General features: G+C 40.2%; 1 protein-coding gene across 3 annotated transcripts in view; it reads right to left on the minus strand.

The window, feature by feature from the left end:
* The window catches only part of Dcr-1 (Endoribonuclease Dcr-1), a 58,051-nt gene that overhangs the window by 3,238 nt on the left and 27,281 nt on the right, over window positions 1–27,532 (minus strand). For all 3 annotated transcript variants that reach the window (XM_069508330.1, XM_069508331.1, XM_069508329.1), the window contains exons 22-41: window positions 26,968–27,063; window positions 25,892–25,974; window positions 24,523–24,693; window positions 23,471–23,609; window positions 21,691–21,870; window positions 20,201–20,315; window positions 18,721–18,820; window positions 17,453–17,541; window positions 16,638–16,804; window positions 14,887–16,065; window positions 13,718–13,870; window positions 11,735–11,872; window positions 10,186–10,282; window positions 8,806–8,999; window positions 8,151–8,318; window positions 7,318–7,405; window positions 6,609–6,752; window positions 2,672–2,801; window positions 1,400–1,490; window positions 10–118 (exon numbers count right to left, since the gene is read on the minus strand). In XM_069508330.1, the coding sequence (XP_069364431.1) occupies window positions 10–118; window positions 1,400–1,490; window positions 2,672–2,801; window positions 6,609–6,752; window positions 7,318–7,405; window positions 8,151–8,318; window positions 8,806–8,999; window positions 10,186–10,282; window positions 11,735–11,872; window positions 13,718–13,870; window positions 14,887–16,065; window positions 16,638–16,804; window positions 17,453–17,541; window positions 18,721–18,820; window positions 20,201–20,315; window positions 21,691–21,870; window positions 23,471–23,609; window positions 24,523–24,693; window positions 25,892–25,974; window positions 26,968–27,063 (3,631 nt within the window). The remainder of the gene's footprint in view (window positions 1–9; window positions 119–1,399; window positions 1,491–2,671; window positions 2,802–6,608; window positions 6,753–7,317; window positions 7,406–8,150; window positions 8,319–8,805; window positions 9,000–10,185; window positions 10,283–11,734; window positions 11,873–13,717; window positions 13,871–14,886; window positions 16,066–16,637; window positions 16,805–17,452; window positions 17,542–18,720; window positions 18,821–20,200; window positions 20,316–21,690; window positions 21,871–23,470; window positions 23,610–24,522; window positions 24,694–25,891; window positions 25,975–26,967; window positions 27,064–27,532) is intronic.

The raw sequence follows: 27,532 nt of genomic DNA on the forward strand, positions 1-27,532 counted from the left end.
TTAAGTTACCTGAATCCAAAAAGATAGCACCAGCGACGGACTCGAACAGGTCTCCAAGAGCCTTCGGCACTTCTACATCTTCTGCTTGCTCCATCTCATCCTCTTGGATCAGGTAGTGCTATGAAGAAATACTTTATATTTATATTTATTCAGAACTAGCTTATGCTCGCGACTTCGTCCGCGTGGACTACACAAATTTCAAACCCCTATTTCACCCCCTTAGGAGTTCAATTATCAAAAATCCTTTCTTAGCGGATGCCTACGTCATAATAGCTATCTGCATGCCAAATTTCAGCCCGATCCGTCCAGTAGTTTGAGCTGTGCGTTGATAGATCAGTCAGTCAGTCATTCAGTCAGTCAGTCAGTCAGTCACCTTTTCCTTTTATATATATAGATAGCTGATGTCCGCGACTTCGTACGCGTGGATTTTAGCCTATGTCCTTCCCCAGGTTGCAAGCTACCTCTGTACCAAATTTCGTTAAAATCGGTTGAACGGTTGAGCCGTGAAAAGTTAGCAGACAGACAGACAGACAGACACATTTTTGCATTTATAATATTAGTATGGATAGAATAGAATATATTTTTATTCAAGAAAACTTTTACAAGTGCTTTTGAATTGTCAGATAGTTTAATTTAACACTGGTTCGGAATGCCGTTCGAAGAACCAGCAAGAAACTAGGCGGTTGCTCTTTTTAAGTTTTCAATTTACAAGATTATTATACCATATTATACTGTAAAAGCAATTGCAGCCCCGTGCATTGCTGGAGCGAGTCAAATCCAAGCTTTCTTATCATTTATAGTCTTCGACTGTATAATATGCTTTTTTAGGAGCATACTTTTAATAGATTTTTTAAACTTGAGTAAAGGCAAGTCTAAAATTGTTTGTTGAATAGCAGATACAAGTTAGCTTTTGTCTGCAATCTCACCTGGTGGCAAGTGATGATGCAGCCTAAGATGGAGCACGCTTGCCTAGAAGATGCCTATTCACTCTCGACTTGAAATATATTTGGTACAGATACCTACTGCTGGCATCCTGGAGACGGACATTTAGCATACATAGACCTCTTAAATAAATAAATAAAATAGCCTTTATTTTCTGATACAATAGTTATACATCTTATATTACTAACTAACCGTATTACTAATTTCTTATTTCCTATTATTTAATTATCCTATCCTATATAATTTATTCTAAAAAAATTGGTAACACCAGCAATTTACAGTTCAGGTTGTCCTCTTTGGACATAGGCCTCCTCTAGACTTCTCCATTTTTCCCTATCTAACGCCAATCCGCGCCAACCCTTTGGCAGGTCGTCCTCCCATCTCCTCTGTGGCCGTCCTCTCGCTCTCTTCCCATCTCTTGTACCAGTATGTGACCAGTGAAACATAGACCTCTTACCTCTTCACTAATAGAGTGTCCATTCTCCTCTTGTATTTTGACGTATTTCGTTAAAACATCGTTCAAACCGGGCGACATGTGTCTGAAATACCTGAAAACAATTAAATATATTTAGATGTGTGCTGAAACGTGGACACTAACAAACGGCCTTGTCCACAAACTCAAAGTCGCTCAGCGAGCTATGGAGAGGGCTATGTTAGGAGTTTCCTTGAGGGACAAGATCCGAAATGAGGAGATCCGCAGGAGAACCAAGGTCACTGACATAGCCCAAACTATTAGCAAGCTGAAGTGGCAGTGGGCAGGACATGCCTGTCGTAGAGGCGATGGCCGTTGGAGCCAGAAAGTCCTTGAGTGGAGGCCGCTTGTGTGGGACGCCCTCCAGCACGGTGGACCGACGATATAAAGAGGCTGGCGGGAAGTGGCTGGATGAGGAAGGCTGAGGACCGGGTGTGGTGGCGCTCTTTAGGGAAGGCCTATGTCCAACAGTGGACGTCCACAGGCTGATGATGATGATGATGATGATGATGAGATGTGAACACATCTATCCATACTAATATTATACATGTGAAAGTGTGTCTGTCTGTCTGGTCCGCATCATCGTACAAGAAATAACATTTTTTTTAGTGAAATAATCACAAATTCACGGTTTCCGGATTTTCCCCTTTACTTGTGCTATTTAAGACATGTCAACGGGAAGTACCCTATAGTTTTGAACGCCTTGACGGATCTCGACAGACAACGAAGTGATCCTATAAGGGTTCCTTTTTCTCTGAAGATACGGAACCCTAGAAAATAATTCAAATTTCTTTATTGCGAATCTGGGTAAACAGTGAAGATGTTACAAAAACAAAAAAGTACAGCCAAATTCTGCCTATTAGCATGCAATATGTTATCATATATACCTAACAATGGCCCCGATTCTCTAGTCTCTCTCTAAACTAAATTTAGAGTATCTGCATCCTTTTCTTTTTACTAATGCTAAAAAAGGAACGGAACATGACTTTCACATTTAAAGACTCTAAATTTTAGTGCACAATACAAATTTAAACAGTAGGTTCGCGAGTGCGTGCTAAAATCACGGGTTTTACCATCTAAAAATTAAATTTAGAAATGTCAAACTGCTTCTGTCCTTTTCATATTACAATAGTAAGAAGAGGGTGCGAATACTCTAAAATTAGGTTGTGCTTAGAATCGGTGCCAATGTGTACATAGTTTTGAACAGACAAACACACACATATAGAGACATAGTTTTGAAGAAACGAGATAACTTACTTGTGGAAGCCATGTCTGGCGGCCAGCGTAGCGAAAATGGTGTTATTGACTAACGCTGAGCGGAGGTCCGTGAGCGCGCCCGGCGAGTGGCGTCGCGGGTCCTCGTATAGGTGGCGAGTTATTAGGTAATCTGGAACAACGGGCCGATTCTCTTGTACACAATCTCTAAATTAAACTAAATTAACATGTCTAAATCTAGTGCTATCCTTTTCCGCAAGCAACATTACGAAAGGGATAGCAATAGATTTAGACGTGCCATTTTAGTTTAGTTTAGAGATTGTGTACAGCGGAATTAGCCACAATGGGGCCGATTCTCTAGGACACAATCTCTAAACTAAACTAAACTAAATTAACAGGTCTAAATATAATGCTATCCTTTTCCGCAAGCAACATTATGAAAGGGATAGCAATAGATTTAGACGTGATATTTTAGTTTAGTTTAGAGATTGTGTACAGCGGAATTAGCCACAATGGAGCCGATTCCCTAGTACACAATCTCTAAACTAAACTAAATTAACAGGTCTAAATCTAGTGCTTTCCTTTTCCGCAAGCAACATTATGAAAGGGATAGCAATAGATTTAGACGTGATATTTTAGTTTAGTTTAGAGATTGGGTACAAAGGAATTAGCCACAATGTACATCTAAATATATAAAAGGAAAAGGTGACTGACTAACTGACTGACTGATCTATCAACGCACAGCTCAAACTAGCTATTTAAGCTAATTAGCCTCAATAGCTCAACGGGTACAGGAGTCGACTGAAAACCGAAAGGTCGACGGTTCAAACCCCGCCCGTTGCACTATTGTCGTACCTACTCCTAGCACAAGCTTGACGCTTAGTTGGAGAGGAAAGGGGAATATTAGTCATTTAACATGGCTAATATTCTTTAAAAAAAAAAAAAAAAACTGTTAGACGGATCGGACTGAAAGATAGCATTATGACGTAAGACGACAAAAGGGGTAAAATAAGGGCTAAAGCTGATGTACATTACTTTCTGCCTCGTACTGTAATAGCTAATACCCGGCTGAGTTTGTTGTGGGCTCTTCTCAGACCTGGGCGCGTTTGGAACCCTCGTAGCTTTAGTTTTAAGTTTGCGTAATAATTATCACCACTATATCTTACAAATCTAACACCATACCAGACCATCAATAAGAGTTATTTATTACCAATTTTGTATAAATCATTTGACTTTGACTTTGACTTTGACTAATGACCACGAAATAAGCTTAAAAGCCTTCCATTTGATCGGATCCAAAGGCGGGCTGTTCGACTTGTGGACGATCCCAAACTAACCGGCTCGTTGGAAAGCCTGGAGCACCGCAGAGATGTTAGCTCTCTATGCGTGTTCTATCGCCTGTATAATGGGGAGTGCTCTGAAGAGCTTTTTGACCTCATTCCACCCTCTTTTTTCTACAACCGCACCGCGCGCCACCGTAAGGAATTTCACCCTCACCATCTGGGTGTCTGGTGCACTTCGACCGTCCGCTGCGCCAGATCCTTCTTTCTCGACTCCCATCGGCGGTGTTCCCACTAGATTACAACATGGGGTTATTCAAGGGGCGGACCAACAAATTCCCAAAAGGCCGGCAACGCATCGGCGGTTCCTCTGGTGCTGCAAATGTTCATGGGCGGCGGTAATCACTTAACATCAGGTGACCCGCTTGCTCGTTTGCTCGTTATCTCTAATTAAAAAAAAATATATAGAAAAACATTTTCAATTAAACTTTTACAAGCACGTTCAGGAAGCTTCGAGATGTGTTCTTGTCCGAAATTCCTCAGTGCTTGAAGACCAAAGTGTTGGAACAGTGCGTGTCGCCAGTGATGACATATGGACCCGAGACATGGTCGCTAACTATGGACCTCATAAGAAAGCTCAGAGTCACTCAGCGGGCGATGGAGAGAGCTATGTGCGGAGTTTCTCTACGTGATCAAATCAGCCATGAGGAGATCCGTAGGAGAACTAGAGTAACCGACATAGCTCAACGGGTTGCGAAGCTGAAGTGGCAATGGGCAGGGCACATAGTTACACAAATTTCTCCAAGGGCACTTGGGTTTCCACTCGCTCAAAACCAGAAGAGACTGCGACCAAATTGGTACAATTTGCAAGATTCTTAGGGGTGTGATCGACTGCTCTGAACTACACAACAAGCTCTGCTGCGTTTATGCACCCTCTAATTACAGCTATCTCCGCCACCGCTCCAAATGTTTCGTAAGTCCGTTTAGTCGCACGGTAGCACGCTCCGGTCAGTGGTCACCCATACCGCGCACTTTGGCTGCGCTCAACGCGCTGCTGAAGGAGTCCTCTCGCTGTGACATATTTGCTGACAAATGGGCTGACCTCATGGGTCAGATTTTGCACTTTTGTGAAAATTTATAATTTTGCTTTTTAAAATTTATAATTTTAACAATTTTTGTATGTATGTTTATGTTAGTTTGTACTCATAGTTTAATTAGTGTAATTGGCTTTATGGCCGTTCTAATCTACACTTCTACACTTCTACACTAATAATATTATAAAGAGGAAAACTTTGTTTGTTTGTTTGTTTGTTTGTACTGAATAGGCTCAAAAACTACTGGACCGATTTTAAAAATTCTTTCACCATTCGAAAGCTACATTATCCACGAGTAACATAGGCTATATTTTATTTTGGAAAAAAATAGGGTTCCGTAAGATATTTGGGTTTTTCGGACACAAGGTGTAAAAAATCAACCAGAAAAGTTACTTATTTTGCGTACGCTGCCTAAACTATAAAAGATAGAACCATAAATGTTCTAATTAATTGTAGATCTTATAAATATCTACAAAAAAGTCCGCGACACACTATACCCATCTATGTCGAGTGAGGCACAGCAACCATTTTTTTATTTAAAAATCTTGAATTTTTTTTGGACTACATTTAAACGCGTTTATTTTACTCATGCTATTAATCCTTATCAAAATAAATGATTTCATCACTAAGAACAGTTTATGGAGATAATATTTGGTCTTTGAATGATTAAAATTGGACGTTTGGTTTTGAAGTTATGGCGAAATTAAAATATTACGATTTCTGCTGCACGGCCCGTTGTATATTATACTAGCTGATCCCCGCGGCTTCGCCCGCGTAGATTTAGGTTTTTAAAGATCCCGTATAGCCTATGTCACTCAGGAATAATGTAGCTTTCTACTGGTGAAAGAATTTTTAAAATCGGTCCAGTAGTTTTTGAGCCTATTCAGTACAAACAAACAAACAAACAAACAAAGTTTTCCTCTTTATAATATTATATATAGTGTAGATAGATAAAGAGGTAATGTCGTTAAGTTTGTTTGTAGGGGGTAATCTTTAGAACTACTGAACCGATTTTAAAAATTCTTTCACCAGTAGAAAGCTACATTATTCCTGAGTGACATAGGCTATACGGGATCTTTAAAAACCTAAATCTACGCGGGCGAAGCCGCGGGGATCAGCTAGTTAAATAATAAATAAATAATAAAAAATAGTTCGTACAACCGATAGACGTTGGGGTCCCAAGGTGCTGGAATGGCGACCTCGCACCAGAAGATGCAGCGTTGGAAAACCCCCCACTAGGTGGACGGACGAGAGAGATACAGTTGTACTAAATAGAAAGAAATAAAATACTAAACAGTAGAATTGTAGAATGAAGATTATCTAAATGATAAAAGAGCGTGGATTTGACCTGCAGCTCGTTCCAGCAACGCGCAGGACTGCAAATACTATTTTATACATGGCATAATCTTGTACCTATATCAAATATTTGAAAAGAGCAACCGCCGAGTTTCTTGCTGGTTCTTCTCGGCAGGAAAGGCATTCCGAACCAGTGGTAGATGCATCCGACTATTCGTAAGCACTTGTAAAAGTTTATACGAATAAAAAAGATTTTCATTTCATTTCATTTTCATTTCATTTCATTTCAGTAAGAATGCTTCTACTCACCCAATATGGCGTCTCCGAGGAACTCCAGCCTCTGATAGCAGTCCGTGAGCCGGTTCTTCTGATGCGAAGCGTGCGTCAGAGCTTGCAGCAGAAGGGAACGGTCTCTGAACCGATACTGCAGGGTTTTCTCTAACGCGTCATAACCTGGAACACAAAAAAGGTAAGAGACTGCATCATCACTTACCACCAGGTGAGACCACAGTCAAGGGTCACCTTGATATCTAAATATACAAAAGAAAAAGGTGACTGACTAACTGATCTATCAACGCGCAGCTCAAACTACTCGAATCGGGCTGAAATTTGACATGCATATAGCTATTATGACGTAGACATCCAATAAGAAAGGATTTTTGAAAATTCAACCCCTAAAGGGGGTAAATTGTATTGGGGATTCAGCGTTCCGGTATGATGCCATGTAGAAACCAAAAGCGTGTATGGGTTTAATAAAAACTGTCATATCCCTTCCAGGTTAGCCCGCTTCCATCTTAGACTGGCATCATCACTTACCACCAGGTGAAATTGCAGTCAAGGGCTAACCTGTATCTGAATAAAAAAAACACCTTTGAGAACATTATGGAGAACTCTTAGGTATGTATGTAGGTTTTCTCACTTACCGAACACAACTTCGAAAAGTTAGAGGTGCGTGCCCGGGATCGAACTCCCGACCTCCCGAACATGAGGCGGACATGTTAACCATTGGGATACTCACCAGATAACATTTGTTCCAGTTCCCCTTCAGGGTCTTCAATGTATCGCAAAAGTGGAGACGGAGGCGCCTTCAGCTCACCAAAGATGGGCTGCAAACAAAAACTAATCAATGCAAAATACTAGTTTGTATAATAAAAATCAAATTGAAAACCGGCCAAGTGCGAATCAGACACGCGCACGAATGGTTCCGTACCATCATCTATAAAAACACACTGTGCATATTGTATTGGGTATGTGCCCAAGTGACCATATTATGCAGGGGTGTGTGCCCAACTGTGCCTATTATATTGGACATGTGTTCAAGTGTGCATATTATGCAGGGGGTGTGTGCCCAACTGTGCCTATTATATTGGACATGTGTTCAAGTGTGCATATTATGCAGGGGGTGTGTGCCCAACTGTGCCTATTATATTGGACATGTGTTCAAGTGTGCATATTATGCAGGGGGTGTGTGCCCAACTGTGCCTATTATATTGGACATGTGTTCAAGTGTGCATATTATGCAGGGGGTGTGTGCCCAACTGTACCTATTGTATTGCATATGTGCCCAAGTGACCGTATTATGCAGGGGGTGTGTGCCCAACTGTGCCTATTATATTGGACATGTGTTCAAGTGTGCATATTATGCAGAGGGTGTGTGCCCAACTGTGCTAATGTATTGGATATGTGCCCAAGTGAGCACATTATGCAGCGGGTGTGTGCCCAAGTGTATATATGGCACAATTTTAAAAAGACCTTTTAAAACAAATAAATCATTTCATTTCAAAATCATTTCATTTCAAATCATTTCATATGGACGCAGCGAACGCCTTTTGAGATGTAACCGATACGTACCTGCATCCACCTGCCATCTTTGTCCCGGTAAGGCCTCAAAGCCCCCACAGGCCTGCCCGGCCAGCCCCAGTCCGGTTCTGGTGCACTCAGCTCAGGGTCAGTCTCCTCATCATCAGAGCAGCATGAGTCTGATGAGATTGGCTCCACGGGCTTTGATGTTACCGGTTTCTGTATGCGAAGAAATATTTCCACTTATCTAAATCTATATACATGGTGTATCCAGAATGCTAGCAAAAACTTAGCGTTATTCAATACCAATAACCATTTGCCTCATTTTGAAGTTTCAGTGATTTAGTATTTTTCAAACCCGCAATGTATATCGTGCAAAACTGGAGTCAATGCCCCGCCTACGACGCGGCATTTTTTTTTTAAATATTAGCCGTGTTAAATGACTAATATTCCCCTTTCCTCTCCAACTAAGCGTTAAGCTAGTGCTAGGAGTAGGTACGACAATAGTGCAACGGGTGGGGTTTGAACCGTCAACCTTTCGGTTTTCAGGCCACCCCTTTACCCGTTGAGCTATTGAGGCTCGGAGGCAGGACTCAAAATGGCCTACTTACGCAACGTTCGTTGATCTCTAGCGTCAGTCAGACGTTTTATTTGCAATATATTGTAAACTTTTTTTTATAAAAACTATTATATTAATTTGTCTTACTTGCACAGTCTTGCTTTCCTCTTCTTTGTCAGTTTGCGCGCGTATAACATAGGGGTGGTTTTCGGGCAGAGGCAGGGTGTGGCTGGGCAGCACCCTGATGCCCAGCCAAGACATGAATAGCAGCGCCCCTCTGGGGCCGCACTCTAACAGGTAGGCACCTATCAGTGCTTCCACGCAATCTGCTATTGATTTATCTGTGAAAAAAAAAGAGTTTTTTTTTTTTTTTTTAAATAGATATAGCGTGCAAGCGAGCAGGCGGGTCACCTGATGTTAAGTGATTACCGCCGCCCATGAACATTTGCAGCACCAGAGGAGCCGATGCGTTGCCGGCCTTTTAGGAATTTGTTGGTCCGCCCCTTGAATAACCCCATGTTATAATCTAGTGGGAACACCGCCGATGGGAGTTGGTTCCACAGTTTGCACGTGCGTGGCAAGAAGGATCTGGCGCAGCGGACGGTCGAAGTGCACCAGACACCCAGATGGTGAGGGTGAAATTCCTTACGGTGGCGCGCGGTGCGGTTGTAGAAAAAAGAGGGTGGAATGAGGTCAAAAAGCTCTTCAGAGCACTCCCCATTATACAGGCACATGGAATATAAATTGTTTGCTACAGGTTGAAATGGCAACGCACAGCTCAAACTACTGGACGGATCGGGCTGAAATTTTGCATGCAGATAGCTATTATGACGTAGGCATCCGCTAATAAAGGATTTTTGAAAATTCAACCCCTAAGGAGGTGAAATTAGGGGTTTGAAATTTGTGTAGTCCACGCGGATGAAGGAGCATAAGCTAGTGCTAGTCATTATAAATACGATCTGTCCCGGCTGTACTGACGTGTTCAGTCGACGTTAGCCCGACTAGTTTCGAACCCATCCGGGGTCCTTTTTCAAGGGAGTCCGTCCGCGCACGCGCCGCGGTTTTGACTAGTGCTAGTCAATACATAAAATAAAATAAAAATATTTTTTATTCAAATAAACTTTTACAAGTACTTTCGAATAGTCGTATGCATCTACCACTGGTTTGGAATGCCTTTTTTTGCCATAATAGTGCTTCTATAAACAATTTACATGCACATCAGTCAGTTAGTCAGTCAGTCAGTCACCTTTTTCTTTTATATATTTAGACTAGCTTATGCTCGCGACTTCGTCCGCGTGGACTACAAAATTTCAAAACCCTATTTTACCCCCTTAGGAGTTGAATTTTCAAAAATCCTTTCTTAGCGGATGCCTACGTCATAATAGCTATCTGCATGCCAAATTCCAGCCCGATCCGTCCAGTAGTTTGAGCTGTGCGTTGATAGATCAGTCAGTCAGTCAGTCAGTCAGTCAGTCATTCAGTCAGTCAGTCAGTCAGTCACCTTTTTCTTTTATATATTTAGATTACCTGGTATACTGTGTTGTGTGATAAGGTTGTAAGGTATGAAACACCCTGTACTGTCGACCGGCGCGTCCGGGTTCTGCATCGGCTCTTTCGCATCAGCCTGTACATACACACAAAATTTAAAAATAACGGCAAAGTGCGAGCCAGACTCGCGCATCGAGGGTTCCGTACAGTCGTATTTTTTCAATATCTTGCACGATAAATCAAAAACTATTTATGCATAAAAATAAATAAAAATCTGTTTTAGAATGTACCTACAGTAATATTACTTTAAAATACTAATTATTTGGTCATGAACACTTTTAAATTTTTTTTTGACGTCACGATTTTCAGATTTTTCCCGTTATGTCTGCTATAAGACCTACCTATCTGCCAAATTTCATGATTCTAGGTCAACGGGAAGTACCCTGTAGGTTTCTTGACAGACACATCTTACAAATTTTGTATTACGTACTATTTATTATTATTATTTACCACTATACTACCTTTTTTTTTTTTTAATTCAGATACAAGTTAGCCCTTGACTGCAATCTCACCTGATGATAAGTGATGATGCAGTCTAAGATGATAGCGGGCTAACCTGGAAGGGATATGGCAGTTTTTATTAAACCCGTAGCCTTTGGTTTCTACACGGCATCGTACCGGAACGCTAAACCGCTTGGCGGCACGCAGTGGCGTGCACAGGGTTTGAAGTCAGGGTATGCATTAGTTAGGTAACCTGTTTACTGGCAGCTCATAATGAAAAATATGCATTGAGCTATTACAACTGGGGTAAGCAGTGCATAGATGGACCACAAGATCAGTTAGATGGTCGGGACCAAGAGGCACCAGAGCCAGAGGCAGGCCATATGCCAGATGGGTAGACGAAATAGTGGAGATAGCGGGTCGCAGGTGGCTAGCCTCAGCTAAAGATAGAGCCAAGTGGAAATCCTTGGAGGAGGCTTTTACCCGAAGGGGGTCCATACATAAACTTTAACTTTACATTATAATATAATTAGACCTAGGTACTTATGTAAATAATTTGTAATACTAACATACTAACCCTAATTTTAATTTTATAATATTAACTAACTACTAATCATAATTATTTTAAGTACCTACTCTCTATAACTTTATGTCAAAAACTGTATGGAATTAAATAAAGCTTTATTATTATTATTATTATAAGCAGTGCATTTATGCCTCTATGACCTGAACGCCACTGGCGGCACGGCTTTGCCGGTAGGGTGGTAACTGGCCACGGCCATACTATTTATTATCAGTACCCTTATTATAAATGCGAAAGTGTGTTTGTTTGTTGGTTTGTTGGTTTGTCCTTCAATCACGTCGCAACGGTGCAACGGATTGACGTGATTTTTTGCATGGGTAGGTATAGATAAAGACCTGCAGAGTGACATAGGCTACTTTTTATCCCGGAAAATAAAAGAGTTTCCACGGAATTTTCAAAAAACCTAATTCCACGCAGACGATCGCAGGCATCAGCTAGTTATTACTACTTAACGTGCTCTGTAGTGGGCCGGCGATGGGTTGAGATGGCGATAATAATACTTACAGTAAGGCTAGGTTGTAGTGTAGGGGGTGGTTTGTGACAAGGGGGTAACCAGTTGTCATGGGGTTCAAACTTGGACGCGATCATTCTTGCCCCCAGCCGTTTGTTACGACCCAATCTGTATAGATTCAGATTCGAAACCTGGAAAAAAACACAAACATAAACAAGGGGGGGGGGGGGGTGTGTAGTTTAACTCTGGCAAGTTTCTCCAGCGGTAGATGGCGCTGTTCAATCGATAAAATTTCATGACGTAGTCCCGAACAAATGTACCGCCGACAGAACTCGCACTAACAGAGTTTTCTGCAATCTGGACTGGGTAAAGCCAAAAGGAAGATATGTATGTATGTTTGTATCCACATTTTGTATCAGATTCTGTGTGTTCCACCGTAGCACCTAAACTACTGGGCCGATTTTGATGAATGAAGTGTCAATTGATTCGTTGTTATGGTCCGGGAAAATCGATTTGACGGATGTTACATCAAGAAAAACCGGCCAAGTACGAGTCAGGCTCGCGCAATGAGGGTTCCGTACTACAATCGTATTTTTTCGACATTTTGAACGACAATTCAAAAACTATGATGCATAAAAATAAATAAAAATCTGTTTTAGAATGTACAGGTGAAGACCATTCATATGATACCCCACTTGATATAGTTATCTTACTTCGAAAATTGAAAATACTTATTATTAGTTCATGACCACAATTTAATTTTTTTTGTGTGATCTAACCCTAAATTCACGGTTTTCAGATTTTTCCCCGAATGTCAGCTATAAGATCTACCTACCTGCCAAATTTCATGATTCTAGGTCAACGGGAAGTACCCTGTAGGTTTCTTGACAGACAGGCAGACATACAAACAGACAGACAACAAAGTGATCCTACAAGGGTTCCGTTTTTCCTTTTGAGGTACGGAACCCTAAAAAGCAACAGAAAAATAATTTTACTAAGACGATCATAGTCGGGTTTAAGTTTTCAACTTTTAAATGACTAATATCCTACTTTCCTCTACAACTAAGCGTCAGGCTTGTCCTACGAGTAGGTACGACAATAGTGCAACGGGCGGGGTTTGAACCGTCAACCTTTCGGGTTTCAGTCCACTCCTTTACCCGTTGAGCTATTGAGGCTCTTTCTCTTCGTTAATATTTTTATATTTATTTATATTTTTTTATTCAAAAATGTTGTACAAAACAAAGACTCCTTAAAACTAGTGAAGGAAGACACAGCCGGAGGGCCCAAAAAAAAACTATTACTTAATAATTACTTTATTAAAATAAAATTAAAACTAATTTACAATACCAAGTTTTGGATTTAATGCTACGCGATGTAACAAAAGAATCAGAATGAATTTTGAACGTTTACAATAATTAAGGAAAACTCCAATTTGGGTCGCAATGTCGCAATAGCTGACGCTGCCACGCGTGTCTCTAGCAATATCGTAGAGTCAGCGCTCCACTTAGGGCTATGCGATATAGAGTCAGCGATTCACCTAGAGCTATGCGATATAACTAACTAGTACACATAAAAAAGGTAGAAACAATAAAAATATGAGAACCTGAAGGAGTGCTTTGGCGTCCGTGCTAGGTAAACCTGTGTTACGGGCGCCGCAGCCATCCCTTGGATCCATCGATTAATATGGAGTACAAATTTAAATTTAAATTAGGCTATTTTAGTAACAATATAGTAACAGTTTCGATAACTGCAAAAAGATGTCGCTACTAGATGGCAGAAACAGTCGCTTCAGTACTGAGTGAGCATACACATCACAAATTTCGTCACTGGCAGTAAGCAGGCTGTAGCTTAGTGGTTAGAGCGTCGGGCGCGATCCCAGGAGACGCGGGTTCGATTCCTGCCGGTTCGCAATTTTTGATGTGTATTTAAAATTATTTAGAAATTTCCTTCAAGTGTAGGTGAAACACTATAAAAATTATAAAATATAACAATATTGTGTGTGCGTGTGTGAAACAAAAATAGACATGCATGCATACCTGTTTGCTGCGCATATGCGACAGTTTGCCTTCATGCACGGCGGGGTGCGCGCAGTACAAGTACGCAGTGATCGCGAACTTCAAGAAACTGTCGCCTATGGTCTCCAGACGTTCTAGGTTAATGCCGTCATTCGCATTTGACATTGTTAATGCCTGGAATATAACAAAAACAAAAACTAGGCTCAGATATTTCCGACGGGTAGAGAGTACAGCCCGTCGGAAATATCTGAGAACCTGGCTTAATGAAAATAAAAAAAATAAAAAGAAAACTTTTTTAATTTGATCACGTCACTATGAACACTACAATAAACTATAATAAATAAATTATAATGGAAATCACTCACGCTAGTTTAAACGCTAAAACTAAAATAAACCTTAAACTAATTGAATTAACTAAACTTAAAGGTAAAAAAAGCTGTGACAGCCTAGTGGTTAGGACGTCCGCCTTCTAATCGGAGGTCGGGGGTTCGATCCCGGGCACGCACCTCTAACTTTTCGGAGTTATGTGCGTTTTTAATTAATTAAATATCACTTGCTTTAACGGTGAAAGAAAACATCGTAAGGAAACCTGCATGCCTGAGAGTTCTCCATAATGTTCTCAAAGGTGTGTGAAGTCTACCAATCCGCACATGGCCAGCGTGGTAGACTATGGCCAAAAACCTTCTCACTCTGAGAGGAGACCCGTGCTCTGTAGTGAGCCGGCGATGGGTTGATCATGATCATGATGATGAAAGGTAAAAAATAGGTAATGACGTCATGCAACGTGCTTGCATTGGCAACGGTACTGGTAGAACTTAGTGTTTATATACTCGTTAGGTATTGGATAGGCGAAAACGGGCGAGGCGGGGAAGCGAGAGGGGAAGCGCATTCCAAACAGGTGCGCAGATATTTCCGACGGGTTGTAGCTCATATCTTTTTTCGGGTAGAAGACATTTGCCAAACAAAACAACTTTTTTGGGCGAGACAGAGGCTGAGATCTATAGAGCGCACTTTGACTTAAGATTGAGTTAAAACGAGACAGATTTATGTGAGAGATATAGCTCTGTCTCGTTTTAACTCTGTCTCAAGTCTAAGCTAAGTCAGAGTGTGCTCTATAGATCTCACCCTGATTCATACTTCACTGTTTTTTTTTTACTTTTGGCTAACGAACGGTTAAAATATTCACTCACCTGTAAAATGACACTAGGACTCGGCCCCGGATGTCCTTTCAAATCTGGCTGATAATCAAAATCAAAGTCCTTTCCATCCTGACCCTTACCCTCCATATAATAAGGTTTATATTCCTTCACGTCAGACCAAGTATTGACTATTTCTTGATACTTTTCCTTGGAATCAAAACCTATATTAACAACTTTTTCATTAACGAATTCTGGAGAATCTATGTCAACGTCTTTCATGGAGAAGCAGTTTAATTTTTTAACTTCTTCATCTGGCAAAGACTTTTTCAATTCCGCCAGTAAATATCTTTTGTTTTTCTCAATAGATTCTAAAGTTATTTCTTCATTTTCTAGGTCTATTCCATTTTTGTAGGGAAACATTTCGTCTATTTTAGTTTTTAAATCATCTGCCATTTTTGTTTTATCTATGTTTTTAGTTAGACAATCTTTATTATCTATATTTCCTTTGCTATCTATAGCGTTAGCGTTATCTATTTCTCTATGATTTTCGTTCATTTTCGCGTCATCTTTTCTTTTGCTTTCATAATTTCCCGTATTTTTAATAAAAGAACATTTGTTTGTATTTATATTAAGTTCTTTTCTATTATCATTAGAAAGAAAAGTACTTGTTTCATCACCACTTTCATTACATTTCAATGTTTCTTTACTCATTTCTTCTTTGACATCATGATCTTTAAAATTTTCTAGTCTTACTTTTATGTTATCTTGGTTTTTGGTAGTAAAATTTTCTACAATTGTTTTACTATCACAGTTATTTCCATTTTTAGTTTCTAAGCTATTATTTATATCACTTCGCGTACCCGTATTTACATTTTCTGATACTTTACTATCATATTTTAATATGTCTTCATGTACAGGATTTATTTTATTGCTTATTTCATTCCGTTCTTTACTTATTTCGATTTCATTTATAAGTATATCTATTTTCTTTTCTTCTTCTGGACTTACAATTGCATTTTCTCTATTATCTACAATATTATGTATTAGATTTTCGTTTGCTTTTTTGGGACTGACTATTTTGGCTTTGACAGATGTATTTAAAGTTTTTTCTACTTCTTTGGTAGGTTCTGGTAGTAGGTCTACAATGGGTTTATCTTTGGATATTAAATTACCGTTCTCTTTTATTTCTTTTTTGTGCTTCGCGACGGATTTTCGAAAGTTGTTCACATACTGAAACAATATAAGATTTATGAGTGTTGAATTTTTATTAATTTTGAGGGGTGACTGAATGGTTTAGGGGGTGGAAGCAACGGTTAAGGGTAGGGACTGAATGGTGCACGTGAAGGGAGTGGAATCAGCGGTTTAGATGGATAGAATCAACGGTTTATGGGATGGACCGAAGGATTTAGCAGGTGGATTCAACGGTTTGGGGGTGGGCTGAATCGTTTATGTGGGTAGAAACTAGAATCAACGCTTAGGGAGGTAGAATCAATGATTCAGGGGGATAGCATCAACGGTTTAGTGGGTGTAATAAATGGTGTAGGGGGGTGGACTGAACGGTTTAGGGGAGAGAGGATCAACGACTTAGAGAGGGGTGGAATCAACGCTTTAGGGGGATATAACCAAAGGTTAAGGAGTATAAGGATTTCGGGGGATAGAACAGTTTAGGGTGTAAATCCAACAGTTTAAGGGATGGGATTAACGATTCAAAGGATAGAATCAACGGTTTTGGGGTGTGAAAACATCTATTAAGGGAAAATGTAGAAAAAAATTAGTATTTTTTATAAATAGTTTAGTTTTACCTCCATCGGTGGCACTCCTGATCTTAAGACACGTGTATACTCGGACAGATCTCGGTCATCGTCAAGCTTATCTGGTTGCGGCGCCGGGGCGATGGGTTGCCGCCTCTCCAAGTCCACCGCCTCCGCTTCGTGGGCGGTCTTGTATTCGATACGGACCCCCATTGCCGCTACGAATGAGAAAAGTTCAACAGGAATTTTTCATTTACAAATTAAATCCTAGTCAAAATATATAGTGTATAAATCAAAACCTATGGGGGAGGGGGGATGGGGGAAGGGTTGGGAGGGAGGGCAGGGTGGAAGCCGGGTTAGCGCGGGTGCTGTGCGGGGTGCTCCCACCCCTATTTCCATCTCGACCTGTCGCGTCCAAACATTATATACTAGACTAGCTTATGCTCGCGACTTAGTCCGCGTGGACTACACAGATTTCAAACCCTCTAACCCAAAAATCCTTTCTTAGCAGATGCCTACGTCATAATATCTATCTGCATGCCAAATTTCAGCCCGATCTGTCCAGTACTTTGAGCTGTGATAAATCAGTCAGTCAGTCAGTCAGTCACCTTTTCCTTTTATATATTTAGAGTTTTGAAATATACCAAGCGACAGTAACCCAATTTTACCTTTTTTTTAATTTTAATTAATTTAATTTAATTTATTAATTTTATTTTTACAATTATACAATTTTATTTTATTATTTATTTTAATTTTAATATTTATATTTCAAGACGATCGTAGTCGGGTTTTAGTTTTCAACTTTATCTTGTTTCCTTTTGAGGAACCCTAAAAATAAAAAAAATAAAAAGGATGAAGGTACTTACCATTAGAGTTCCGACTGCTACAGAACCCAGTGGTGTCCGTGTCGTCATCACTGCCGTCCGTTATATCCGAGTCGTCAGTGTCGAAATCACTGAAACGATAAACAATAATGTACCTAATGCATTGTTTTAGTGGTGTAATACCATCTTCGCATTATTGCCTTTTTAATGAAACCGGCGGCGGGGTGATTACGTATCTCGCGACAGACTTGCGACAGACGTAAATCTCATTGCTATCACACGTCCGGCTAGACAGAGACAGCAATAGCCACAAAGCAAAATGAGAATAAGAGAGACAGCAAATGAACTGTCGTATTGCTATTGCTGTCGCGTTGCTGTCGCTACTGCAATGTTTTACGTAATCACTCTCCGGTTTGTAGCACATCGGTTGGATAGATTAATGCAAGAAAAATGCATTTAAATTTTGCATTTCCGAATTTCGCCGCGAAAATCAATACCAATAGTGAATAGTGAATAGTCAATAGTGAATAGTCAATAGTGAATAGGCATCTTCTAGGCAAGCGCGCTCCATCTCTGTATCATCACTTGCCACCAGGTCTGATTGCAGCCACGCGCTAGTCTAGAAATTAAAAAAAAATCGGCCAAGTGCGTTTAAGGCTCGCGCAACGAGAGTTCCGTACTACAGTCGTATTTTTTCAACATTTTGCACGATAACTCAAAAACTATGATGTATAATAATAAATAAAAAAATCTGTTTTAGAATGCACAGGTAAAGCCCTTTCCTATGATACCCCACTTGATATAGCAATCTTACTTTGAAAGTCGAAAATAGCAATATCTAAATATATAAAAGGAAAAGGTGACTGACTGACTGATTGACTGACTGACTGACTGACTGATCTATCAACGCACAGCTCAAACTACTGGACGGATCGGGCTGAAATTTGGCATGCAGATAGCTATTATGACGTAGGCATCCGCTAAGAAAGGGTTTTTGAAAATTCAACCCCTAAGGGGGTAAAATAGGGGTTTGAAATTTGTGTAGTCCACGCGGACGAAGTCGCGAGCATAAGCTAGTTTGTTCATAAACACATTTTATTTTTTTCTTGTGATGTAACCACAAATTCACGGTTTTCAGATTTTTTTCTCCTAATGTCTGCTATAAGACCTACCTTCCTGCCAAATTTCATGATTCTAAGTCAACGAGAAGTACCCTGTAAGTTTCTTGACAGACAGACAATAAAATGATCCTATAAGGGTTCCGTTTTTCCTTTTGAGGTACGGAACCCTAGAAATAGATAATACCATACCTGGATATATAGGAACAATCGCTGTCAGCCACTGAATACGCCCGGGACGGGTTGAACTGGCCCTTCGGCTTCTCTATAGGGTCCGACCAGTTTGTACCTCCTACGAAAATACAAATTTCTACTGTCAGAATCGCTAGGATCAAAAAAAGGACATATTTTTTATTTTTTTTATTAAAAAGAATATTAGCCAAGTTCGTCATGATGACTAATAAGTAATAACTATAACAACAAATAATAAAAATTTCAAAATGGCAGCAATGCCGTGCCGCCAAGCGATTTAGCGTTCCGGTACGATGCCGTGTAGAAACCAAAGGGGTACGGGTTTAATAAAAACTGCCATACCCCTTCCAGGTTAGCCCGCTATCATCTTATACTGCATCATCACTTACCATCAGGTGAAATTGCAGTTAAGGGCTAACTTGTATCTGAATAAATAAAAAAAAAAAAAAATTGTTATTTCTTGTTCGATGGTACGGAAGGAACCCTTCCTTTGCGAATCCCGGTGGCACTATAGCATTCGCATTCGCGGATATTCGCATTCGCATTCCGCGAAATTACTGCGAAAAAAAAATTGATATAAAAGTTGGTTAATAAAACAAAATCCTTTTTTTTATGTTTTTTAATGTAATAAAAAGTAACTAAACCTCGTAATCACATTATCAGTCTTCTCTTTATCATTTGGTTCACAAATAGCGCCAAAAAACAACAAACAAACAAAAACTGAATATTCGCATTCGCATTTGCGAATGTTGGCAGCAGATATTCGCATTCGCATCCGTGAATGTCCAAGATGTGACATTCGTTACATCACTAGTTGGCACCCTTTTGGTATCATCATCATCATGATCAACCCATCGCCGGCTCACTACAGAGCACGGGTCTCCTCTCAGAGTGAGAAGGATTTTGGCCATAGTCTACCACTAACTTAACCATGTGCGGATTGGTAGACTTCACACACCTTGTAGAACACTATGGAGAATAGAATAGAATAGAATAGAAGGCTTTTTTATTCATGTAAACTTTTTACAAGTACTTATGAATAGTCAGGTAGTTTTAATTTCTCTCACTCACGCAGGAACTTCGAGAACTCTCAGGCATGCAGGTTTCCTCACGATGTTTTCCTTCACCGTTAAAGCAAGTGATATTTAGAGCCTCAATAGCTCAACCGGTATAGGAGTGGACTGAAAACCGAAAGGTCGACGGTTCAAATCCCACCCGTTTGCACTATTGTCGTACCTACTCCTAGCACAAGCCTGACGCTTAATTGGAGAGGAAAGGGGAATATTAGTCATTTAACATGGCTAATATTCTTTAAAAAAAAAAAAAAAAATTAATTACTTAAAACGCATATAACTCAGAGAAGTTAGAGGTGCGTGCCCGGGATCGAACCCCCGACCTCCGATTAGAAGGCGGACGTCCTAACCACTACGCTATCACAGCTTAAATCTGATAAAGTATGGGACCCTCAAGTGGCACTCACCTGAGGAGGAAGTACAGAAGGTGAGGTTGGAAGGTAGCGGCTCCAGCAACTCCTCGTACTCCGACTGAGGTATCGAGGACGCCATGTCATTACTCCAAGTCCCGATTTCGAAGCCCTAGAAAATACATACAGGGTGTAACCAGAACTCTGGCAAAAACGAAAACGGGCGATAGTACTGATGATTACTGATATGATACCACAAAAAAACGCGAAAAAAATAATCCATACTAATATTATACTTATAAATATATAAAAGGAAAAGGTGACTGACTGACTGATCTATCAACGCACAGCTCAAACTACTGGACGGATCGTGCTGAAATTTGGCATGCAGATAGCTATTATGACGTAGGCATCCGCTAAGAAAGGATTTTTGAAAATTCAACTCCTAAGGGGGTGAAATAGGGTTTTGAAATTTTGTAGTCCATGCGGACGAAGTCGCGGGCATAAGCTAGTATATATATATATATATATATATATATATAAAAGGAAAAGGTGACTGACTGACTGATCTATCAACGCACAGCTCAAACTACTGGACGGATCGTGCTGAAATTTGGCATGCAGATAGCTATTATGACGTAGGCATCCGCTAAGAAAGGATTTTTGAAAATTCAACTCCTAAGGGGGTGAAATAGGGTTTTGAAATTTTGTAGTCCATGCGGACGAAGTCGCAGGCATAAGCTAGTATATATATATATATATATAAAAGGAAAAGGTGACTGACTGACTGATCTATCAACGCACAGCTCAAACTACTGGACGGATCTGGCTGAAATTTGGCATGCAGATAGCCATTATGACGTAGGCATCCGCTAAGAAAGGATTTTTGAAAATTCAACCCCTAAGGGGGTGAAATAGGGGTTTAAAGTTTGTGTAGTCCACGCGGACGAAGTCGCGAGCATAAGCTAGTACTTATATATATATAAAAGGAAAAGGTGACTGACTGACTGATCTATCAACGCACAGCTCAAACTACTGGACGGATCTGGCTGAAATTTGGCATGCAGATAGCTATTATGACGTAGGCATCCGCTAAGAAAGGATTTTTGAAAATTCAACTCCTAAGGAGGTGAAATAGGGGTTTGAAATTTTGTAGTCCACGCGGACGAAGTCGCGAGCATATGCTAGTATTATATAAATGCGAAAGTGAGTGTGTCTATCTGTCTGTCCGTCTGTATGCTAGCTTTTCACGGCTCATCCTTTTAATTGATTTCAATGAAATTCGGTACAGAGATAGCTTGCATGCCAAGGAAGGACATAGGCTATTTTTGATCCCGGAAAATCAAAGAGTTCCCACGGGAACGTGTGCGGGGCGCCCCCCCCCCTCATACCCCGATTGCTATCTCGACCTGTCGCGGACAATACATTTTTTTATTTATTCATTATAGGCAAACGCTTGACCACAATCACACCTGATGGAAAGTGTTTAAGAGGTGTTTAAATTTGACTTTTGGACGTCACTTCCCCCGGACACCCTGTATACTCACGTTTTCAGCATCCAACTTCTCTTGCAGTATGTCGTTTATTGTTTTCTCTTTCACTTCTCCCGTTTCTTCCTCTAACTCTTCCTGCTTCTCTTTCTCTATCAACTCCTCGCCATTTTCGTCTTGTTTCGATTCATCTTCGTCTTTCTTCTTTTCAATCTTCTCCGAATCAGCGCTTAGTACCTAAAACAATAATAATGGGGGGTTTCTCTAAGGGGATGAAATAGGGGTTTGAAATGTGTGTAGTCTACGCGGACGAAGTTGCGAGCATGAGCTAGTTGAAAATAAAACATCTGACTGACGCTAGAGGTCAACGTACATTGCGTAAGTAGGTCACTCGGAGTCAATGTCGCGTCGTAAGTGGGGCATTGACCCGAGTTTTGTACGCTATACATTGCGTATAATACTCCAGCATTTCATTCAAGTTCTCGTCCGGTAAATACGCAGAGTGTTGACCGGACGAGGGCTTGAAAGTGATCCCAAAATCTAATTGTTTGCGCCCTATTATGATAGCTGTTGTAAAAATAAAATAAAAATAAAATGTTTATACTAACATGGTTTTTAAGCATTATACTAACAAAATATACTAACATCGTTTTTTTAAGCATTATATCTGTACTAACAAAATATGGGTCCTGTTGCCTTATTAAATAAAGAATTATTATTATTATTATTATTGCGGGTTTTAAAAACACTAAATCACTAAAACTACAAAATGAGACAAATGGTTATTGGTTTTGGATTGTTTAGGTTGTACGGGAGCGGTGTGCAGGCTCGACCGTACCAAAGGGAGATCTCCCACCGAGCGGTTGGTTGTGCTCGGTGGCGCCAGCTGGGCCGACGGTTGTATCTTGAAACTTCTATATATAGTCCAGACTAGCTGGTGCCCGCGACTTCGTTCGCGTGGAATTAGGTTTTTTAAAATCCCGTGGGAACCTCTTTGATTTTCCGGGATAAAAAGTAGCCTATGTCACTCTCCAGGTCTTTATCTACACCCATGCAAAAAATCACGTCAATCCATTGCACCATTGCGACGTGATTGAAGGACAAACCAACAAACCAACAAACAAACACACTTTCGCATTTATATAAGGGTACGGATTGCAGAAAACTCCGTTAGTGCGAGTACTGTCGGCGGTACATTTGTTCGGGACTACGTCATGAAATGTTATCGAATGAATAGCGCCATCTAGTTGCATCTCTGGCAACCGGCACAAGGTAGTATAACAATAACGCAAGTTTTTGCTAGCGTTCTGGTTACAGCCTGTATGTATTTTTATAATAGTTCTTGATTCATGTAGTGTTTGTGTAGAATAGAATAGAATAGAATAAAATGTTTTTTTATTCATGTAAACTTTTTAAAAGTGCTTATGAATAGTCAGGTAGTTTTAATTTACCACTGGTTCGGAATGCCGTTCCTACCGAGAAGAACCAGCAAGAAACTCGGCGGTTTCTCTTTTTAATTTTTCAATTTACAATGTTATTATACCGTACTATACAAGCCATTGCAGCCCCGTGCATTGCTGGAGCGAGTCAAATCCAAGCTTTTTTATCGTTTACATAGTCTGCGACTGTATAATATGCTTTTTTTAGGAGCATACTTTTAACACATTTTTTAAACTTTTGTAAGGGCAAGTCTAAAATTGCTTGTGGAATTTTATTATAAAATATTACACTCATTCCCACAAATGACTTTCCCACCTTCCAGAGGCGGAGCGCAGGAGTAGCTAGCTTATTTTTGTTTCTAGTTTGCCTATCATGGTGTGTGTAGTGTCACACTTACCTCAGCTAGACTCCAGCCAAAGTCCAGTGCGGGCCACTGGAAGCCGGGGAAAGTGTGCTCGTCTATCCTGGGTATACCCAAACCGACGTCTATCGCCACCGCCCGTCTGATCTCGTCTGCTATTAGCAGAGCGTTTATTCTGTGTGAAGACAAAGTTTCATCAAAATCGGGTTTTCTGATTTGATCACGTAGAGAAACTCCGCACATAGCTCTCTCCATCGCCCGCTGAGTGACTCTGAGCTTTCTTCTGAGGCTCATAGTTAGCGACCATGTCTCGGGTCCATATGTCATCACTGGCAACACGCACTGTTCCGACACTTTGGTCTTCAAGCACCGAGGAATTTTGGACAAGAAGACATCTCGAAGCTGCCCAGCCGAGTGGGATTCTCTATACCAAGTACCATGATTTTTTTTTTATAACGAAAAATTAGACTAGGTACTTAGGAGCCACAGACAATAGACCACTCGGTAATGAAGATACAGTGCGACAAGGCTATCTTGGCGCGTGGCGAAAATCGGAACTAACGTTGCCGTCAAGTGTCCCCTTTGTTCTTGTTTGAATATTCTAAGCCTTTGTTCTCCAACAGCGCCCCCCTGTCAATGTCATTCAAGTGCCAAGAGAGCCTTGTCGTACTATAAATTCAAATAGTTGACAGTCGAAGATGACGTCTACTTCATAGAGGCAGAAAAGCACTGCTTACCCTGTTACTGACGTCATCACGACTCTTCACATCATAGAAGCAGAAAGACACTGCTTACTCTGAACATCAGATCAGCGCACTTCATAGAGACAGAAAGACACTGCTTACCCCGTACATCATATGAGCGCACCTCATAGAGACAGAAAGACACTGCTTACCCCGTACATCATATGAGCGCACTTCATAAAGACAGAAAGGCACTGCTTACCCCGTACATCACATGAGCACACCTCATAGAGACAGAAAGACACTGCTTACCCCGTACATCATATGAGCACACCTCATAGAGACATAAAGACACTGCTTACCCAGAAATCGGGGTAAATAGTACAAATGGAATAATCGCCTTACCTATATAGCACACAGGGCAGAGCAACGGTGGCGAACCAGAGTGGTGCAGCAAAGGGGTGTACTCTACACAGTTCTGGCACTAGGATTTGTTTCTGGTCTAGTCTATCCCTTTTGGCGCGTCTGGTTCTTTCTGAGGATACCGGTAAAGCAACGCCTTTGCGGTTCACGTATCTGTAAAAAAAAAATTACAATATGTCAGAAAATACAATATGCTAGCAGCTGTAACGATAAAACACTAGCTGATGCCCGCGACTCGTCCGCGGTTTTCAAAAATAATGTGGGAACTCTTTGATTTTCCGGGATAAAAATTAGCTATGTCACTCTCCAGGTCTTTATCTATACCCACGAACTAATTTATTTATTTGTATTTTATTTATTAGGAACACACACAATACATTAATTTAACACAAACTACGACACTTATAGACAAACACAGGCTGATAAATGTATCTATAAAATGTGTACACAGCATTTGCAAAATATCTAGACAAATAAAAAGAACTTAACTAACTACTTAACTAAACAATTAATAATTAAGTTACTTAGGAGATGAACCCACCGTAAAATGATAAGAGCTTAATTAGTATTTTCAATATTCGAAGTAAGATAACTATATCAAGTGGGGTATCATATGAAAGGTCTTCACCTGTACATTCTAAAACAGATTTTTATTTATTTTTACGTATCATAGTTTTTGAATTAAGAGAAAAAAAGAGCCTCAATAGCTCAACCGGTAAAGGAGTGGACTGAAAACCAAAAGGTCGACGGTTCAAACCCTGCCCGTTGCACTATTGTCGTACCTACTCCTAGCACAAGCCTGACGCTTAGTTGGAGAGGAAAGGGGAATATTAGTCATTTAACATGGCTAATATTCTTGAAAAAAAAAAAAATATATATATCGTGCGAAATGTCGAAAAAGCACGACAGTATTACGGAACTTCTCGGTAGGAAAGGCATTCCGAACCAGTGGTAGATGCATCCGACCATTCGTAAGCACTTGTAAAAGTTTATACGAATAAAAAGATTTTTTTTTTATTTTTTTTTAGAACCCTCGTTGCGCGGGCCTGACTCGCACTTGGCCGGTTTTTTTTTGCATGGGTATAGTCAAAGACCTGGAGAGTGACATAGGCTACTTTATATCCCGGAAAATAAAAGAGTTCCCGCGGGATTTATAAAAACCTAAATCCACGCGGACGAACATGTATAAATCAAACTTACCTTAAAAAAAAAAGAACCTGTTTCATGACAATATAAAAGAAAAAGGTTAAAAAAAAAAAAAAGCCGTGTTAAGCTATACAAAGTCTCCGATAACCATGTCGGAGGATTGCCAGCGAAACATACAAAATAAAATAAAAAAAATCAAACTTACCTTGGAGTCAGTAGGTTCAATCTCGCGCTGGTGTGGTCCACGTCGAGCAGTGGTTGACTACTCTGTGTCAACTCCGCGCCGTACTACAAACAAAAACATATCTGTAGTTTTTTAACTGACTGACTGACTGACTCTGATCTATCAACGCACAGCTCTAACTACTGGACGGATCAGGCTGAAATTTGGCATGCAGCTATTATGACGTAGACATCCGCACTACAGAGCACGGGTCTCCTTTTAGAGTGAGAAGGGTTTTGGCCATAGTCTACCACGCTGGTCATGTGCGGATTGGTAGACTTCACACACCTTTGAGAACATTATGGAGAACTCTCAGGCATGCAGGTTTCCTCCAGAGGTTTTCCTTCACGGTTAAAACAAGTGACATTTAATTACTTAAAACGCACACAACTCCGAAAAGTTAGAGGTGCGTGCCCGGGATCGAACCCCCGACCTCCGATTAGGACGTCCTAACCACTTGGCAAAAAAAAAAAAAAAACATAGCGGCTCATTCTCGTCCAACAGAGCAAGGCAAAAAAAAAAAAAAAATAAGCCATATCAACTATCAAGTCTCCGACCATCATGTCAGAGGAAAGAATAGAGGACACAAAAAAAAAAAAAACCACTTGGCACAGCTTGTAACTTTTTTTTTTTTTATTTTATTCAGGTACAAGTTAGCCCTTGACTACAATCTCACCTGGTGGTAAGTGAAGATGCAGTCTAAGATGATAACATGTAACCATATAAAGTTTTTATTTTATTTTATTAAGAACTAGCTTATGCTCGCGACTTCGTCCGCGTGAACTACACAAATTTCAAACCCCTGTTTCACCCCCTTAGGGGTTGAATTTTCAAAAATCCTTTCTTAGCGGATGCCTACGTCATAATAGCTATCTGCATGCCAAATTTGAGCCTGATCCGTCCAGTAGTTTGAGCTGTGCGTTGATAGATCAGTCAGTCAGTCAGTCAGTCACATTTTCCTTTTATATATTTAAGATATTAGCCATGTTAAATGACTAATATTCCCCTTTCTTCTCCAATTCAGCGTCAATATAAAGATGAAATGAAAACGATGTTACCTTGGCGTGATAGTAGGAACGAAAGCTTTCGTGCTGCGCGGAGGGAAATGCGGAATCTGGAGACAGCTTCCAGCAGATCTCCGCCACCAGGAAAAACTGCGGAGAATATTACATCTTGGAGCGCGTTTCCACTATGCCGTTATTATTTATGATCAGGAGGTGGATCGCCCAATAAATTCAATCTTGATAAATACATAAAATATAATTTATTATATTAACAGAAAGACATAACTTTCTCCAACGATAACGACAAATCATAAGTGACAGACTTACAAATATAGAACGCTATTTTATTCTTTCTTCACTTTAGATGTAATGAGTTTACATACAAGTATATCACGTTAATTTATTAATTAATTTATTCTATTCTATTCTATTCTATTCTATTCTGTTCTAATAGTTATCCGTAATTTATCGTTTTACGATTGTTGGGAAATAAATAAAAAACTAGATTTTTTTAAAATTATTTTCTTTAATAATGAATTCTAGCCCCATAAACTGAATGAAGAATCACTTCATTTTATTACTACAGTCCTAGACCCTATTGAGCTTTTTTTTTTTTTAA

Source organism: Maniola hyperantus, chromosome 28 (assembly GCF_902806685.2).
Source record: "Maniola hyperantus chromosome 28, iAphHyp1.2, whole genome shotgun sequence".
Classification (NCBI taxonomy): domain Eukaryota; kingdom Metazoa; phylum Arthropoda; class Insecta; order Lepidoptera; family Nymphalidae; genus Maniola; species Maniola hyperantus.